This window comes from Acanthochromis polyacanthus, chromosome 19 (assembly GCF_021347895.1).
Source record: "Acanthochromis polyacanthus isolate Apoly-LR-REF ecotype Palm Island chromosome 19, KAUST_Apoly_ChrSc, whole genome shotgun sequence".
In the NCBI taxonomy this organism is placed as follows: Eukaryota; Metazoa; Chordata; class Actinopteri; family Pomacentridae; genus Acanthochromis; species Acanthochromis polyacanthus.
Genome location: NC_067131.1, coordinates 28418864 through 28439137, shown reverse-complemented (window position 1 = coordinate 28439137; position 20274 = coordinate 28418864). Strand labels below are relative to the sequence as shown.

The following is a 20274-nucleotide window of genomic DNA, read 5'->3' as shown; positions in this document are numbered from 1 at the left end:
CTGACAGCTCATCACCAAGCCACAGACCCATGACAACGCTTGAAATGCATCAGCAGAGTTTCAGCTCACATCCGTCAGCGATACAAACAACCAACACTGGGGGGTATGGCGAGGTCAGCAAAACACAGAGCGGGTATCATTGGTTAAGATTACCCCACAGCCTCGTTTATAAGGGCGTCAGTCCCACAAATCTGGTTACCAGAGCCAGGAGCAGCACTTAGGACATGCAGAACACCTCGAACAGCTCAGGTAAGGCACCTTCAGACAATCAGGCCAGCTTTGAGTTTTAAATTAATATCTAAGGTGTCTAGATTAGCAGATAAATGCAGTATGACAAGACGTGTGCAAACAAAAAGCATTAGGATGCATGCATGTGGGTAAAAATACACCTAGAACAAACAAAAAAGGAGGCTTTTTCAATAAATATAAATAAATTCTTACATTAAACAACCTTGCCAAAGATGAAAAGCACCATTTCTACATAGATTTGCATGCACAAGCCGGTAAAAATAACATTACAGATGTAAAATTAGTCGTTTTAAAGGAGATTTACCTACAAAGCCGAGCTGTGTGTGAACAGAGAAGTTGTTGGAAGATACATGGCATGGTGACATTGATGAAATGGTCTGAAATGGCTCAGATTTCTCCAAAATAATTTAAAAAATGTCCAAAATTATTCAACATTTGTTCAAAATGATCATGAGAGGAAAATCAAAGCTGCTGGATCCTTTCTACATAGATCTGCATGCACAAGTCGGTAAGAAATAACATCACAAATGTAAAATTAGTCATTTTAATGCGATTTACCTACAAAGTCGAGCTGTCCGCCAGTGTGGTTGTAGTTCATCACAAATCTGAGCCCACGTGTGACTCACATTCATATGATTTGGGTTCTTTAAATGCAAGAATCTTGTCAGCTGCCCAAGCACACACCCGAGAAAACTTTCCAAGGTTGTGAAATAAATGTTAAATTAGAATAACTGGAGTGTCAGGAAGCAGAAGCCGAACTTAAAGCGACACAGTCAATTCAGGAATAAATTTCAAAAGTCAATTTCTAACCGTCTCGACTTGCAGAAACAATTTGTTAAAAGTAAAAACATGACAATTATACTGTGATTTCCTCCTGACTCTACTGACGTGTGACGCCGTCGAGGTTAAAGCTGCTCAGGGGTTCCTACCAGCGTCTCTCGCGGCCGTGAACAGTGACTAAAATAAAAACTGCTGCCCACTCAGATGGTTCAACAACACACAGATCTCACTTTCAAAGTGATTGCAAAGGATTTAGAATTTCCTGATATTGTCACGCAAGATGCTGTTAATGAACTGTGGGCGATATTTAACGTAGGGTCTTGGTGAAATTATGCAAAATCTGAGATCAAGTAAAACACTAAACCGATCCTTAATAATAACAAAAAGCTAATTCAGTTAAAGAAAGAGAATGAAAAGTTTTTCATCAAGGTCTCTTTTAAACCCTTTTTTAAAAAAAATCTTTGCTCTTAGCGTGCAAAAAAATCTCAACCTGGTTTCAAGAGGTTCGTCGAGTCGTTTGCCGACTGATTTACGAAACTAAAAATGTATAAATAGAAATAAACTTATAAACGAAGAAACACTGAACATGTGCATGCAAAAAAATGTAAATAATTTCTCCCTGTCGTGCATCTGATCAGCAAAAATTAGTTAAAAGAAATACAAACATTTAAAGTAGTATTTAGATTGTGTGCCGTATTTTTTATTTACATCCGAGAAGAAATGCCATGTAGATTTGGAATAATTTTAGTTATTTAAACATGATGAGACGTCTATCCCTATAGAGATAAATAATGTGTGGAAAATTTAGCGTTATTAAAAAATACACTAAAATTGACAGTTTAACAACTTTTTTTTTATCATCTTTTAAGTATAAAAAAACTTAATATTTAGATTTCGGATGTTTTGTGCTAAAACAAGCTGCCAGATTAATCTATTTTTGTTTTTTTAGTGTGAATTAAGATGTGAAATTAGTCAAAAATGCGTGTAGAGATGAGTGTTTCATTTATCTTGAGGCAACGAAAGCACGACACTGATGAGTCAGAGCCGGAGGAGGAGAGGAATCACTGGCATGCAACGTACTGCTGGTAGAATTTACAGTAGACACTAAAATACACAAAATATAAATATTTATATGCCGAATAAATAATAATGGGCCATGAATTGATCCAGGTGGTTCTCTTTTATCCATAGTTAAGTTGTATAAACTTAAAAACTGCTGTTTTTGTGCTCAGTTTTATGAAATGCTAATTTTGATAATGGGAGAATTGCTGTTTAATTATTTTAATGCAGGAAGAAATCCAAATAAATACAGATGCGGTGAGTTTTTGTTGGATTACAGCTTGAAATTGCACACGAGAAGCAGTTTAAAGCCAACCAAAACCGGGAGTTTGGGTGGTGGCTCATCAGAAAAAGCATGACTCAATTTTATATTCTCTTTGAGGAGACATTTCTTTGTCCTGTCTGCTGCCAGAACAACAAACAATGTGTTTTTAAATTAAATTTTTATTAATTTGTCCCAGCTTTTAAAGTTGAGGGAGTTTTTTATGTGAAGTTACTTGGCATAATATTTAACACAACCGTGGCTGAGTTTATATTAGGGCTGAACGCTAAATAGAAATATTATCAAAGTCCTAATATGGCCAAAAGTAATATTTATAATAAAACAGACAAAATTCAAATTTATGCGCCATCCTGTGGTTATATTCTCTAGATATACGTGCCCGATTTAGTCCCGACAGCTACAAAAAACAACATAGGAAATTCAAAAATGACAATTCCTACTAAAATTTCAATTCCTATCATAGTTACAGCTTTAAAAAAAAAAAACTAAATATGATTTTTTTTTGTGTGTGTATTATTCAGCCTTCGTCTGTATTTAACCCTTAGATGCTCCAGTGATTGGATCTACACTCCACCATGAGTGGGTCAAAAATGACCCATATAAGAATTAATGTGTTTTTATATCATTTTTTGGGTAATTTTAGATGAGAATAATAATTTGTAATATTAACCAAAGTAGTTTAAATCAATCCACTGGACTTTAACAAAGTTCCTTGAAAACGTCTTCAAGGAACTTTCTTAAAGTCCAGTGGATTGATTTAAACCACTTTGGATAACCATAACCTGGATGAATGAGAACCTACACAGACAATTTGTAATGTTGTTTATATAATATTTTTGTCCACACAAGAATGATTTCATGTTTGAAGCATGTTAATTTTTTACTTAATAACAGATTTTGATAATTGAAAAAGAAGAATATTAAACAGAACAGCAACAGATGAACGTCAGCATCCGTGTTGTTGACATTTTTTTTAACTCTTTCTTCCACCTGTTGCTCTCCATCCCTCAAAGTTTTCATCACCTCTTGTATTATCATCACTGATAAAGAGCTTGGGATAGTAATGCAAATCTTACAATTTCTTTAAAAGTGTAAAAGGCAGCTTAAAGATTTGAATGGAATGATATCGAAAACATGTTTTTGAAAGAATAGTTGGAATACTAAATGATAAAACTTTTCTATTCCAAGATATTGGAAGAAAACAACCTCACCGGGCATCGAAGGGTTAATTCCAAACTGAAATAATTCTCTGTTCATTATCAGGCTTAAAGAGTGGACAACTACAACCATGCTCACTGTTCTTCTGCTTAATAAATATGTAGCCAGTTAAACAAAGACTTTCTACAGATATTATTTTCATCTTACCTTCAAGGGAAACTCCTTAATGTTTGTCCCCCACCAACAAGTAAAGACAAAGAAATGAATTTAATGCTGTATCGCCTCAGTGGCAACAAAAGCACACAGTGGGAGATGAAATGATAAAGGGTGATTGTGGAAACTGGCTATAAAGGCTGTTAGCACGCGACACTGACTGATCTGTAGACCTTGAAGCTGCCCACAGTTTCCCCTGCTGCCAACGACCTGATGCCAGTGTCACGCAACCGGCTGCACTGTGACTAAAATATCGCTGTGCTTACTCAAAGCGAGGAGCACAGCTTTCAGCCCGATTGTAAGAGACAGTTGGCATTTCCTGATATCGTGACGCGACGCTCAGAACTGTGCTCAAAAGTCAAGCGAGGCTTCGTGTAAATAAGAACACTGCATGTTTTTGAACAGAAGTGGCATTTTGCAGAAGCTCAGAATGACTCACACTAATCATTACCGCTACAACAGGAAGTTTTTATTAATGTACAGTCTGGGCCCAAAGTCAGTGCTTTCTGTAACTGTAAATGAGGTTGAATAAAGGAAAGTTAAACAACTAAGTCAAGTAGAGAGATTTAAGATGTCTACTGAGGAGTTTGGCAAAGTAATATTGCCATAAATTTAAAAAAAAAAAAGTAAAAGTTGAATTTCTTTGATCATGTCTCATATAGAACCGTGAATTGGACGGTAAACCACTTTTTGCAAAAAATCTAGTTCATAATCGTCAAAAGTTACGACCTTACTGAGCTTTCAAGCTTGAACGATTAATCAATTAATTGTTAAATTAACCGACAACTATTCTGATAATTAATCGTGTGAGTAAAGAAAAAAGGTACTCCTATTAAACTGTGATGAATAAAGTAACATGAATAAAAGAAACTTTAATAGAAGGTTTCAACTAACAATTATTTTAATATCACTTCTGTAACTGTAAATGACATTAAAAACAAGCCTGAGCAGCAGGAAGTCACTTCCTATGCAAAATTAAATATAAGAAAGCTAAAAAACTGAGTCAAGTAGAGAGATTTAAGATGTCTTCTGAGCACTTCAGCAAAATAATAATGTCATCAATTTAAAAAAAGGAAAAACAAAAGTGGAAATTCTTTGATTATGTATCGTACAGAATCGTGAAGCAGACAAAAATCACTTTTTGCAAAGAATCTGGGCCAAATATTCAAAAGTCTTGACCGTACTGAGTTTAAGAGCTGAAACTATTAATCAATTAGTTGTTAAATTAATCTACAACTATTTTAGTAATTGATTAATCGGTAAAGAAAAAAGATCATCCTCTTAAACTGTGACTGAAGTAACAAATATAGTAATATTAATAAAAGAAATATCAATAGGAGGCTTCAACTAATGATTATTTTAATATCACTTCTGTAAATTATGTTAAAGATACTCGTTTTTAATGTAAGGAAACAGATAAATCCTGTCATTAGGTGGAGAATAACACCCACTGAGATAGTTCTGCCAAAAGTTAGCTAGATTAGCTGAGCAGCAGCTGGCTTCTTGGTTGCACACAATTTTACATTTACTGCAGAATCAAGGATTATATTTTGCCAAATGTTTATCAGGTGATTATGACTGAATATAACGATTTTTAAATTTCCAATCACAGATAAGTAGTAGTTACTGTTTGTAGCTATAACAACTTTGGCAGTTTTGGTGATTTTTTAAAAACGAAATAACACTGATTTGCTGTTTATATTATCGTCACGTCGTCATTCTCATTACACGTCTTCATTTTTCCCCACTAGCGATGGATTACCCCACCCCTGATTACGATTATCCAAACATCTCTTTCTGGAACCAAACAAATGGCTCCGATGCTGACGATTACGACCTGTCCTCTTACTGGTGTGAAGCCGGTGATGAGGAGGTCTTCATCAAAATGTTCCAGACCTGCGTTTTCTGCCTGATCTTCCCGCTCGGCATCGTGGGAAACTGCCTGGTGATCGCCACCTTCGCTCTGTACCGCCGCCTCCGCCTTCGCTCCATGACCGACGTCTTCTTGTTCCACCTGGCGCTGGCCGACCTCCTGCTGCTCCTCACGCTGCCCCTGCAGGCTGTTGAGACCCACCGGGGTTGGATCTTCTCGGTTCCCCTCTGCAAGCTGATGCGAACCTGCTACGCCATCAACACCTACAGCGGGCTGCTGCTGCTCGCCTGCATCAGCGTCGACCGCTACATGGTGGTGGCTCGAGCTCAGGAGATGCTCCGGTTTCGTAGTCAGATACTGACAGCCGGGAAGTTGGCTGCCGTGGGGGTCTGGCTCGTCGCGGTGCTCCTCAGTCTTCCTGAAATCCTCTTTTCTGGGGTGTCGGGGGTCGGCGACGAAGCCTACTGCGGCATGCAGAAGAGCGGACTGGTCAAGAAGGTCACCAATGGCGCCATCATCGGCATCTTCTGCCTGTCGCTTCTCATCATGGTGACCTGCTACACCTCGATTGCTCGGGTGCTGTGGGAAGGTCACGCCAACCGCCGTGGGAAGCAGTGGCATCGGCAGCGCACCCTGAAGCTGATGGTGGCGCTGGTGCTGATCTTCCTGGTGTTCCAGCTGCCGTATACCGTGGTGCTGTTGCGTAAAATGACGGGTCAGTTCTGCGGCCTGGTGCTGGAGTACATCACCTGCACACTGGCGTTCGTCCGCTGCTGCCTCAACCCGATCCTGTACGCCCTGGTAGGCGTTCGCTTCCGTAAAGACGTGCTGAGGCTCGTCCATGATTTGGGCTGCTCGTGCGGCGGCCATCTTGGGCCGCAGACGTCGAGCTCCACTTCGATCTCCGCCTTGTCGCCGGCCTTCATCTCAGCTCCGATGTCTCCTGATCGCAGCTACTCCAGCCAAGACACCGTGATCAAGTTCCAGTTTCCAGCAGTTAAATAAAGTTCGTGAAGCGGACGATAAGCCACTGTTTGCAAAGAATCCAGGTCATGATATTAAAAATCTTGACTTTACCGAGTTTTAGAGCTGAAACGTTTAATTAGTTGTTAAATTAATCAACAACTATTTTGATAATTGATTAATCGGTGTGAGTAAAGAGAGAGGTCATCTTCGTAAACTGGGACATTGTCTAGAAGATGAATTAGTAAAAGAAAGGTGAGAAGATTTTTATTGTCATTTTCATAAACAAGAGAACGAAATTCCGTTTCTCGACCAGTGGATGCAGTGAAATAAAAACATCAATAAATAGTGTATGTCATGTTAAAATATAGACATCATAATAAACTAATAAATAGCAACCAAATCAGATTAAAAACAAAAAACAAGTACATCTCTCAAACAATCCAGTCTCTCTAAAGTGCATTAAAGTGTGTGGGTGTGTGTGGGGGGGTGGGGGACAGTCCCCACTTTAGTAGAGGGGACTTCAACTGATCTTAGTTTCTCTATTAACTGTTTGTTCTTTAAAACTCTGTAAAAAAAAAAAAAAAAAAAAAAAAGCCGCAAATTGTACTGTTTAGATCCTAAAATCAGCAAATATTTGTGGATGAAAAGTGCCTCAAATGATTCATTTTTTGTAATTAATCGGTGTGGGTCAACAAAAAAGTCAAAATCCTGGAATAAGTGTAAACAGCTAAATTTATTCCCAACTGTAATTTTTGTCAAGAAAAAATGTCAAAATCCTCTGAATCTGAACTCGTCTTTGACAGTAAACTGAATTGTCAAACAAGAACTGCCAAAAATCTCCAAATGTCATGTTTTGTTTCACCAAAATTCCCCAAAATATTCAGTTTCAGTCACGATATAGGACAAAGAAAAGAAGCAAATCTGCAAATACTCAACATTTTATCCATTATTTTAGTGCTGGGTGCTAGAAAATGTCAGTATTTGTGTCGTGCTTGTTGGTTTAGATCATTTAGTTTAAGGAGTACAGACAATAACGACTCTAAGGAGCATGAAAGGTTTGTAGGTAATTATACATTAGCTGGGTAATAATTAAGCATCTTTGAGTGTTTATGTGACTCTCATCACTTGAAATGTCTTGAAAATCGCTGTACGATTACATGTCACTGTAAAAGGAAACGGTGACATGTCAGAGGTCAAAATTCTGAAAAAAAAAATTGTTCCAGGAACGTGTGTGTGTGGGGTATTTAGGCACGTTTAATCACGATTAACTGTATGACTGCACAGGTTTACCGTCAGGTTGCACCTAAATACGTACGTGTTTGTAAATACTGTGTACATAGAGACATTGATGACATATTTAAATGCTTTTGTATTCTCTGAACTCTGAATATGTATTTACAATAAACATATGCTCATTTGCTTTTATTTTTTTTATATCAAGATGGCTTTATTGAGCGTTATAAACATTTCCAGCCACATTTCACAGCATAAAGCAGCCTGTTAGTTTGCTGTCACAGTTAAATACACAAATGAAAACAGTTTGTTTGTTGTCATTTCCAAAGTTTTGATTCTGATGTTTGTGCACAGAAAACAAAAATTCAAAGTTGAGTTCATGTAAAGATCACCTGACACCGAATTTGACTAAATAGCTGCTTTTGTTGTCAGAATTATTTAAAATATTGCACCGTGCTTCCAGTTATTCTATTTATTGTAACTCAACAATAAATAACTTGAATAAACCTGTTTGTTTGATGGATTTTACTGTAGTTTACTTCAGAGGGTTTTGGAAAAGTATTAAATTTACATGTTTATTTTACAAATTTACAGTCGTCAAAGTTTACGACTATTTCTGGGGAAATTTATGTAAACTTCCACATTAAATGTTCAGACCTGCAGCAGCACTCCTCAGGGTTAACAGAATCATTTAGTGAGTTCACAGCACAGTAAGTCTGATGTAACGGCTTCTCTCTGCTCACTCACTTCTGAAGTTTCTGCCTCCTTATCCCCTGTATCTCTGCAGCATCAACCAGCAAAGCCTTTTCTTTGTTTGGACACATTTAACGAGTGTGACGTACATTTAATGAAAAAGAAATTAAGATAAGCCTTTATTTGTCTCACAGTGGGGAAATTTCCAGCATTAGAGCAGCAAGGGGACAGTTCAAATGTGCAGAGGACATCACCAGAAAATAAAGATAAACTACAAATACAGTAAGTACTGTTGGTATTGTACATGTTCCTCTGGATGAGAAAATAACACTCATATCTATATATTGAAAACATGGACTCTGGTATATGTAGAGGAAATTGATGTTTGAGGATTTTAGACGATAATGATACATTTAAACCATGTTAGATACATTTTATTAATTTTAGATACATTTAACTAGTTTTAGATACATTTCATGATACATTTAATTAGTTTTCGATAAATTTAATGTTTGTCTAGTTTTATATACATTTAATGATATATTTAACTAGCTTTAGATACATTTAACCAGTATTAGATACATTTAATGATACACATAAGTGTTAGATATATTTAATAAGTTTAACTATTTTTAGAAAAATTTTATGATACATTTGCCTAGTTTTAGATACATTTAATGATATATTTAGTGTTTCAGATACATTTGATACATTTAACTAGTATTAGAGGCATTTAACCACTGTTAGACACATTAAGTGATACATTTAGATTGATTCAGACACACATGATATATTTAACTTGTATTATATACATTTAATGATACATTTGTCCTGTGTAACATCACTGTAGATGATATCATACAGGAAATATAAACTTTGGATTTGGAAGTTTTATTTATTTTATTCATTAGATTATTTTACAAATACAGCATTCAGTAAAATAGAATAATCAGCACTTCTGTGTGGATAATCCAGCTGCTGATCAGCTAATCTAGCTAACTTTTAGCAGAACTATCTTCGTGGGTGTTTGTTTTTCTCCACATAATGACAGGATTTATCTATTCCTTTACATTAAAAACGGGTGTCTTCTCTTCAGAGTCGTGTCTTAAATGAGGAAACAATGACAAAGCAGTCGGAGCTACCTTGCAAGACTAGTAGCTGTGTGTTGTTTAGATAGACATGTGGTTTGATGCTAAGCAATCAAAATAGACACAAGAGCAGCGTTTGGTCACACTTTGTTTAGTCACACCTTGTTTAGTCCATTTGATTGTTTATCATTGTCAAATGACAAGAAGCAGATGCTCAGAGTCACTTCAGGTTTCGTAACCACACAGTGACCAGACAGGAAGCACGAGAGCGTTTTCATTTCAAGGAACTACAATTCTGCAGAAGGTCTTGACGTTGTTGATGAAGCAGCCTGCACAATTTTAGTTTGCATTTTTTATTGTCAAATGAAAACTTTAGTTATTGGCAGTGTTCAGCTTTGAGGATTTTCCTTTTGTCGTCTGCTCACAGAATAAAACATTTAGTTTTGCCTCAGTGTTTATTATGTAGAAATGTATGTAGTTGCATGTTTTGCATAATAATTCGGTCACCAATAGAGCCAGAGGGCATTGTTGTGTCCTTGACTATAAAGAGACAAAATATGACAAGAAACAGGCAAAATACGGCAATAAAGTGAAAAAATATGACAAAGAGACAAAATATGACCAAAAACAGGCAAAATACAGCAATGAAGCAACAAAATAGGACTATAAATAGACAAAATGTGACCACAAAGAGACTAAATACGACCATAAAGAGACAAATTACGACCATAAAAAGACAAAATAATGACCAGAAATAGGCAAGATATGGCAATAAAGTGACAAAATATGACTATAAATAGAACAATATGACCAAAAAGAGACAACATATGACCATAAAGAAGCAAAATATGACCATAAAGAGACAAAATACAGCTTTAAAGCAACAAAATATGACCATAAATAGACCAAATACAACCATAAAGAGACCAAATATGACCATATAGACACTAAATATGACCGAAAACAGGCAAAATACGGCAATAAAGCGACAAAATATGACTATAAAAAGACAGAATGTCACTATAAAGAGAGAAAATAAGGCAATAATGCAACAAAACATGGCTATGCAGAGACAAAATATGACCATAAAGAGACTAAATATGACCAAAAACAGGCAAATATGACAATATGACAAAATATGACTGTAAATCAGGGGTCTCAAACTCGCGGCCCGCGGGCCAACTGCGGCCCGCGGGCCGATAGTTTGCGGCCCCCGTCTTAATATGAAACATTAATGTTAGTGCGGCCCGCAAGTTTGATGTGAATGACACTTTTCAGTGTTGTGCGCGGAGCTGAACGAATCTACCAATCACAGTGGGGTATATGGCTCTTGAGGGCGGGACATCGGCCAGGCTTGTTGCGACCTCGCGACATTAGCTTACGTTGCTGCTGAGCGGGACAGACAGTTTTATTCACAGAATGAATACCAAGTTACTATAATGCCAACACTGGCCAGAAACTCACAACCGGAGAGGGAGGGGGGAGACAGGCTCCCGGAGGGGCGGCAGTAGAGGGGGGAACGCGCCGGCGCTCACGGGTTCTGCAACTCATCTCATTCATGCAGATCACCTGCAGCGGCCGTGACGGATCAGACTGACCGCGGCCTTTAAAATGTAAAAATGCTCTCCCCTTTTAAAAGACGTAGCGCACTGACGTGTGCTGTTTTCTCGGCTCACAGAAAACAACATATGGACAAAATCAATCGCTGTCATATTGGACTAATCTGAAATGAGGACACTTCATCTGACTCTTTTAAATAAGTAAATTTAAGTACATTTTGCTCTCACGGTGGTCTGATCACTCAGCCACTGAACAGCATGTACCATAGTCTGCGCTGTGAGGCGTTCAGGGAACGTCGGTAAATATCTCTTGTTAAGCAACCAGGTGGGACCAGATGGGTGCCATGAACTTACAATGCGCAGGGCCCTGTATTTACTTGGTATCGGATCAATATCAAATCTTGCAGTATCGCACACCACTAGTTTTTAGTGTTATTAGGCAACGGTCCCATTTTCTGTTTACATTTTTCTGGCATTTTATGCACTTTGGTGAAATTATCATAATTTATTTACTTTGGTTACACTTTTTGTTATGTATTACACTTGAAAACAAAATCTGTTCAGTTGTGACGTGTACAACTGCAAAATTTATTTGAAAGCAGTGCATTGTTGGAATAACAACCGATGGAGCCCCATCAATGACAGGGAGGAAAAATGGACTGGTGGCACTTGTTCCAAAAAAAATGGAAGAGGAGGGTGTGGAGGAGGCCATAGCTCTGCACTGCATTATCCATCAGCAGGCCCTTTGCAGCAGATGCCTGAAGTTTGACAATGTGATGTCTGTCGTTGCATCAACCTCCCTGCATCAACCAAATCAGATCCAGGGGCTTAAAGCACAGAAGGTTCCGTGCTTTTTTAGAGGAAATGGAGTCAGAATATGGGGATGTGCTCTACTTCACCGATGTACGTTGGCTCAGCAGGGGAAATCCATTGAAGAGATTTTTTGAGTTGAGAGCAGAAGTGAAAGCCTTCATGGAGAAGGATGGGGTGGCTGTTCCTGTGCTAAGTGATCCCAAATGGCTTATGGACTTAGCTTTTCTTGTTGATATCACACATGAGCTTAATGTACTGAACAAGAAGTTACAAGGCCAGGGACAACTTGTCAGTGCTGCCTATGACAACGTGAGAGCATTCTCCACAAAACTTGTGTTATGGAAAGCCCAGCTCTCGCAGACAAACCTTTGGCATTTCCCAGCATGCAAGGCCCTCGTGGATGCAGCCACACCATTCAGTGGTGAGAAGTATGTTGAGGTCATTTTGAAGCTACAGGAGGAATTTGATCACAGATTTGCAGGCTTCAAGATGCACAGAGCCACATTTCAAATTTTTGCGGACCCATTCTCCTTTGATGTGCAAGATGCCCCTCCTGTGCTTCAGATGGAGCTCATTGACCTGCAGTGCAATTCTGAACTCAAAGCCAAGTTCAGGGAGGTGAGTGGAAAAACAGACAAGCTTGGACAATTTTTGAGAGAATTGACCCCCAGCTTCCCTGAGCTTTCCCGAATGTTCAAGAGGACCATGTGCCTTTTTGGGAGCACATACTTGTGCGAAAAGCTCTTCTCCACCTTGAACTACTAAGTCCAAGTACAGGTCCAGACTTACTGATGAGCATCTTCAAGCCCTACTGAGGGTCTTAACTGCTTCCTCCCTCAAGCCAAATGTGGCTCAGCTGTGCGAGAAGAAGCACTGCCAGGTCTCTAGCAGCAAGAAGTAGGCAAGAGAAGCCATGTTCAGAACAGTTCATTGCCAATGTTCCATTCATGTTCAGAAAGTTAAAGGTTAAAGAACTGTTAATACAGACATTTGAATCTGAATAAAAATAATTAGATTTCTCTAGTCAGCAACTATATGTGGTTTCTTCAGTCATCTATATCTGCTGTATTATTATTATTATTATTTTATTTACTTATTACTGATTGATTTATTTTCTTATTAATTCTTAATTCGTTTATTTATTTTTTCATCTTATTTTGTGTTAAAAAATAAAGATATTTGAGAACATTGGAATGTTTTTATCAGAGCTTTTCTTGTGGAAAACTTGATGCGGCCCAGCCTCACCCAGCCTCTGTCTCCAGCGGCCCCCAGGTAAATTGAGTTTGAGACCCCTGCTGTAAATAGACTAAATATGACCATAAAGACACAAAATACAACGATAAAGAGACCAAATATGACCATAAAGAGACTAAATGTGACCATAAATAGACAAAATGTGACCACAAAGACATTGTTTATATTAGTCATTTTAAAAGTTTACACAGATTACCTTTTATATTTTACAGTGTTCTTCTACTTTAAGTGCAAACACAGCCTGTAGTTCAGCCAAATATTCTGTGAAATTTTTTTTTGGACTGTTGATTTAACATGGCTCCTCCACTGTGCAAAGGAGGGCAGAATTATTTTTATTTTTTTATTTTTTACAGAATCTTTTTTGTGAAAATGTTGTATTTTTGACATTGTTTTAGAAAAATGACACAAAATAAAGTGATTTTTATTTACTGAAAAGACAATATCATCACATTTCTAACATTTTTCTTCATGGTTTAAGCTCACTTCGGGGTTTAAAATAATTTTTTGTACAGTTTCAGAACAGATAAACCTATTTATCGTCTCCCTCGCAGCCCAACCTACATCTGTCCTCTCTAATCTCCAGATCCTTTTTCCACATCAAACTGTCATTTTCTACTTTGAATATTTGACATTTTCCTATGAAATATTGAGGCAGAGCATAGAGTGTGAGGAGAAACTTTTGAACATTATTCTCTTCCCACGCTGCTCCTCAGCTGAAAATACTTCCAAAAATCAGTGAGATTAAATGCGCTATAAGGTCTTCAGATGATATAGAACCGTGTGCAGATTAAAGGGATTATTCCATCTGGAGGAGCAGCTTTGTTTATGTTGTGATGTCCCCAAAACCTTGTTGTAAAATTAGACTTCCTTCGTCTGTCTGGTTTGCAGTAAGCGCTCCATCCATCTTTACCCACTCTCTTAATTTACCCAATTCTATGCTACACAAGTCTGTTTCTGTTAGAGTCGTCTCCTGAGGCGTTTTCAAACCAGTTCTGGGCTTTTGTTCCATTTCATAAACATAAAGTTGTGATATTGTTCACTTCATGAAACACCACATAAATCTGACAAATGGAACATAAAATACATATTTCTGTCTTGATGCGTAGCGGTTTTATGCATCTGGAACATGTGCTGTCTGTGTTGACTATATTTAAACCTGACCTTCATTTAACCAAAACCATTCTTTCCACTCTTTAAAGGCACAAGAAAAAAATACTTTTTTTTGTAAAAATGCAGGTTTCAGGTTATTTTTTGCAGTCAACATGTAAATGATTTTACCAGATAGTATCTTTAACAAAACAGAAAAAAATTAACCACTGTTAGATGCATTTCATGATACATTTAATGTTGTTTAGCAAGTTTTAGATAGATCAAATGATACATTTAACTAGTTTTAGATACTTTTAATGATGCCTTTAAATTGTAGTAGATACATTTAATCAGGATACATTTAAATATTATTAGATACATTTAACCAGTTTTACACACATTTAACAATACATTTAACTAATTTTAGATACATTTAATGATACATTTAAATAGTGGTAGATACATTTAGCCAGGTTTAGACATATTTAACCAGTTTTAGGTATATTTAATGATACATTAACCAGTGTTTGATACATTTAAATAGTGGTGGATACATTTGACCAGTTTTACACACATTTAACCAGTATTTGATACATTTCACCAGTGTTAGATACATTTAATGATATATTTAACCAGTGTTAGATACATTTAATGATATATTTCACCAGTGTTAGATACATTTAATGATGTATTTAACCAGTGTTACACACAAATGTTTGCATTACTTCACTGACTTACATTGATTTCCTGCTGTTGCACTCTCAACTAAAAACCACCAGTAGCTGAAACCTCATACAAGGTCCTCAGATTAAAATTGGCTGAATTTAATGGTGGCGGCTTTTTTTGGCCCCAAAACGTTTAAACAGGTTAGTGCTGCACCACATTCACTCTACTTCTGCCATTACTGAAGCTTGTGGAGGCTCAGTGTTGCTCAAAGAAGCAGCAAACAGTTCAAGTTGAACCATTTTTCTTCTTTTATTGAACATAAACTTTACATTAAGCTGCAGTATGATCGGTTAATGGGTTAATGTACATTAAAACCAGTCGTCTACTGGAAGTTTGTTGATTATTACAAAAACACCTACCAAAAGTATATCTGAAACTTTAGTTGCTAAATATAGACATCAGCTGAAAAGTCTAAATTCTTTGATTCTAGCTTCCTAAATGTGAATGTTTTTGGTTTTTTTCTCTTCTATGAGAGTAAATTGAATATATTCTGGTTTTCATTTGTCATTTTGGGCTATAGGGAACACTGATCAACATTTATTTTCAATTTTTTCCCATTTTATAGACCAAAAAACCAATCAATGAATCAAAAAAAATAATGGACAGATTAATTGATTGAGATGAACTGACTTCATGTTGGGTTTCAGTAGATCATGTGTGCATACATCTTCTTAAAAATACTAATATCCTCCATTTCAAATAGTTTTTAATCAATAACACGATGAGACATAACAGTGCATATTTTATCTGTAATCGTTCCTGGTATACGATAAATTTCAGCTGCTGAAAGTGGGTTGAAGTTGCGGAAATTACTTCAGAAATACAATTAAACATTTCACAGATTCTGTTAGTGTCTAATACAGGATTTTCAAGCAGAAGGTTGCTGGTGATTGGAGATGGAATAATGTTTTAGTAAACGTGTGGACAGTCTGAACACAGAAGAAACTTTGCTGGTTTTATTCTCCACCTGCTAAAGTTTTTCTCTCTAAACACGTTTTAGCTTCAACTCGTGAAGCCGAACTGATCTGGTGGTGAGAAAATGATTTAAATCACATGAATCTCTGCCGTCTTCACCGTCACGGCTCACAGTTCACCACAGAGTTTTTGCAATTTAGTCTGAGGACATGTTGGCACATGTTTCAGTGATTTGAGGACCGGTGTAATGTGGTCCAGTTTCCTGGTGTTAGTAGGACTCTGGCAGCCTTCTGGATCAGCTGCTTGATTGATTTCTTGTTAAGACCTTTAAAGACGCCATTACAATAGTCTAACCAACTGAAAATAAATACATGGACATGTCTCTGTGTCCTCTCTAGACAGGAAACCCTTGATTCTAGCGATGTTCTTCAGGAGGTAGTAACAGCTTCAAGTGGTTGTTAAAATGGTGTTTATTTTACCTGACTAATTTGCTTAAATTAGTTTAAACATAAGACATTTGTTCTCCAAACAAAAAGGATGCGCACTCAATGAAGGACCAAGGATCCCTGAGCCATCATTATACACAGCAGTGAGCAGATTCCATCACTGGGGGTCATATAATATTAAATGCTGAAACCATAATGCTATATACAACATAAATGCACTAACAAACAATAAAGTTAAGTCTGATCCACATTATTTATTGTGCAGGTTTACTAGGGCTGGACCCAAATATCTGAATATTCGGTTGTTGTGCTAGTAGTCGACCATTAGTTTTCATCTATCATTTACATGTGATGACATTAAAATATAAAGATGTGTCTCTTTTTTTTATATAAAGATGTGTTGTCCGCATATGTCAGCTCAGTTACTTCAGGAATTTGAACAACAGATAAAATAAACATCAGGCTACTTTAACTGTAATTTAGAAAAAACGTCCCAACGACTGGTCTGACAAAATCCAAGCTGCAGTAAATAAGCTCTAACATTATTAATCTCTTTATACCGGCTGGATATCAGAATAATCCCCACAGCTGATCTCCATGTTGTTCACTGTGGTTAATCCAGCTGCTACAGATGTTAGACGTCCACAAATACAGTCACAAAAACTGCCTCAACACTGGGTGCTGTAACATTTTAGATAGTTGTTTAAAGAGAAGTACAACATGACAACGAAAGGCATTTTTCCATAAATACAAACTTCATGAACTTGTTGAAAAGCCTCTGAGATTATCACACAATCTTAAGAACAGAACTAAGACATTTGAGCCCTTTCTTAAGTGTTTTCAAGTAAAAATTCATGTTTTTAGTATTTTATTTCAGAGTATTTTACGCCCACTACATGTCAACAGTCCTTAAGATGAATATAAAGGGAGTTCAGTGTTATTTTCATGTAACAACTGTGTAAAAATATCACTATTAATGTAAGCAGAAACTCATCACTGTAACCTAAAGCTTCTACTGCAGCTGGTGTTAGTGCATCAAAATATTCAGAATATTCCAAATTGGTGTATATATGCACAGAAAAATAGACAAAAATTGTGTACTTATGAAAATCTAATTTAATTTGTTGTAAAATCTGATTTTGAACACTCATATTTTGCTCAACCGTAATATTTTGTGGTATTTTTACAATAATTAAAGAGATTTTGGATTTCATAACACAACATTTCCACATTTATTCCTTCACACTCTTCATATTTATGGCATTATACGATGGCTGCAATGAAATTTAGCATTTTAATTTTAAACAAATTCAAGAAAATTACCAAAACCAACAGTATTATTACTAAGGAGCCTAAAAAATATAAACACGAATACACATTTTAAGTGTTTAATTTTCAAAACAGCTGGATTATGTTGGTTTTGATTGGTCCAAATTGTAAAAACTACATGAATAAAACCTGAATATGCTTTGAGTCTTTTCATTTGATGTTTAAAGTATAAATGGTTTTTTATTTGGGGACGTTATATCCAAGAAGAGAGAATAATCTTGTGATTTAAAGAAAAACTCAAAGATTAAAAAACAAATCCATAAAAGAGCAGATGAGTTAACCTGACTGCGTTTCATCTCTAGTTTGTAAATGAAAACTCAATCCTGACATTTAGAGACTCGGTTCTGAAATGATGACTCTGTGGTAAAGGAGGAGGTCAGATTTCCTGCTGTAATAAACCGTTACGACCACTAGATGTCAGTGTGACTCAGAACACGAGTTACAGCAACACTAATATATACACACGTGGACAAAATTGTTGGTACCCCTCAGTTAAAGAAGGAAAAACCCACAATTCTCACTGAAATCACTTGAAACTCACAAAAGTAACAATAAATAAAAATTTATTGAAAATTAAATAATCAAAATCAGCCATCACTTTTGAATTGTTGATTAACATAATTATTTAAAAAAACAAACTAATGAAATAGGGCTGGACAAAAATGATGGTACCCATAACTTAATATTTTGTTGCACAACCTTTTGAGGCAATCACTGCAATTAAACGATTTCTGTATTTGTCAATGAGCGTTCTGCAGCTGTCAACAGGTATTTTGGAACACTCCTCATGAGCAAACAGCTCCAGTTGTCTCAGGTTTGATGGGTGTCTTCTCCAAATGGCATGTTTCAGCTCCTTCCACATATGTTCAATGGGATTCAGATCTGGGCTCATAGAAGGCCACTTTAGAATAGTCCAACGCTTTTCTCTCAGCCATTCTTGGGTGTTTTTGGCTGTGTGTTTTGGATCGTTGTCCTGTTGGAAGACCCATGACCTGCGACTGAGACCAAGCTTTCTCACACTAGGCAGCACATTTCTCTCCAGAATGCCTTGATAGTCTTCAGATTTCATCGTACCTTGCACACTTTCAAGACACCCTGTGCCAGATGCAGCAAAGCAGCCCCAAAACATTACTGAGCCTCCTCCATGTTTCACCGTAGGGACAGTGTTCTTTTCTTCGTATGCTTGGTTTTGAGTCTATGAACATAGAGTTGATGTGCCTTACCAAAAAGCTCCAGTTTGGTCTCATCTGTCCAAAGGACATTCTCCCAGAAGCTTTGTGGCTTGTCAACATGCATTTTTGCAAATTCCAGTCTCGCTTTTTAATGAGTTTTTTTCAGCAGTGGTGTCCTCCTTGGTCGTCTCCCATGAAGTCCACTTTGGCTCAAACAACGACGAATGGTGCGATCTGACACTGATGTACCTTGGCCTTGGAGTTCACCTTTAATTTCTTTGGAGGTTGCTCTGGGCTCTTTGGATACAATTCCAACGATCCGTCTCTTCAATTTGTCATCAATTTTCCTCTTGCGGCCACGTCCAGGGAGGTTGGCTACTGTCCCGTGGGTCTTGAACTTCTGAATAATATGAGCCACTGTTGTCACAGGAACTTCAAGCTGTTTAGAGATGGTCTTATAGCCTTTACCTTTAAGATGTTTGTCTATAATTTTTTTTCGGATGTCCTGGGACAATTCTCTCCTTCGCTTTCTGTTGTCCATGTTCAGTGTGGTACACACCTTTTCACCAAACAGCAGGGTGACTACTTGTCTCCCTTTAAATAGGCAGACTGACTGATTATGAGTTTGGAAACACCTGTGATGTCAATTAAATGACACACCTGAGTTAATCATGTCACTCTGGTCAAATAGTTTTCAATCTTTTATAGAGGTACCATCATTTTTGTCCAGGCCTGTTTCATTAGTTTGTTTTTTAAAATAATTATGTTAATCAACAATTCAAAAGTAATGGCAGATTTTGATTATTTAATTTTCAATAAATTTTTATTTATTGTTACTTTTGTGAGTTTCAAGTGATTTCAGTGAGAATTGTGGGTTTTTCCTTCTTTAACTGAGGGGTACCAACAATTTTGTCCACGTGTGTATGTATGTATGTATATAAAGAACGCTGAAAGACTTCTATCTAATGTGTCTCTGGCTGCAGTTTATCTTTATTTCCTCTGATTAATCTGCTCTATTTTCTTGAATGCTCATCATTCATTCTAGAAAACATCATATGTTGATTGTTTTGTCAATTTTCTGTCGCAGAAATCAACAAATATTCAGATTTCTAACGTTTAAGGCTTCACAGTTACTAATCTTAAATGTACATATTCATGTTTCCTTCCTCCTCTTTGACAGTAAACTGAATATATTTGACGTGACCTTGAGATTTGGGAAAATCCAAATGACATTTTTCACCATTTTCTTACCGGAAGCTCGGATAATTAATGACCTGAATTTGCTCTGTGCAGTTTATCGCTGCCAGCAAAATCCAGAAATCTCTGCTGAGTAAGAAATCAGAAACAAAAAGCTTCAACTCCTCCAGAACATGAAA

At 36.9% G+C, this 20274-nt stretch overlaps 1 protein-coding gene across 1 annotated transcript; it reads left to right on the top strand.

Annotated features, from left to right (window-relative positions):
- The first annotated feature begins 102 nt into the window (after positions 1 to 102).
- ccr10 (chemokine (C-C motif) receptor 10) lies at positions 103 to 8275 on the top strand. Its single transcript, XM_022206387.2, has 2 exons — positions 103 to 249; positions 5494 to 8275. Exons 1-2 carry the CDS (start codon positions 225 to 227, stop codon positions 6618 to 6620), a joined length of 1152 nt encoding a protein of 383 aa, XP_022062079.2. The 5' UTR covers positions 103 to 224; the 3' UTR covers positions 6621 to 8275.
- Positions 8276 to 20274: the final 11999 nt, after the last annotated feature.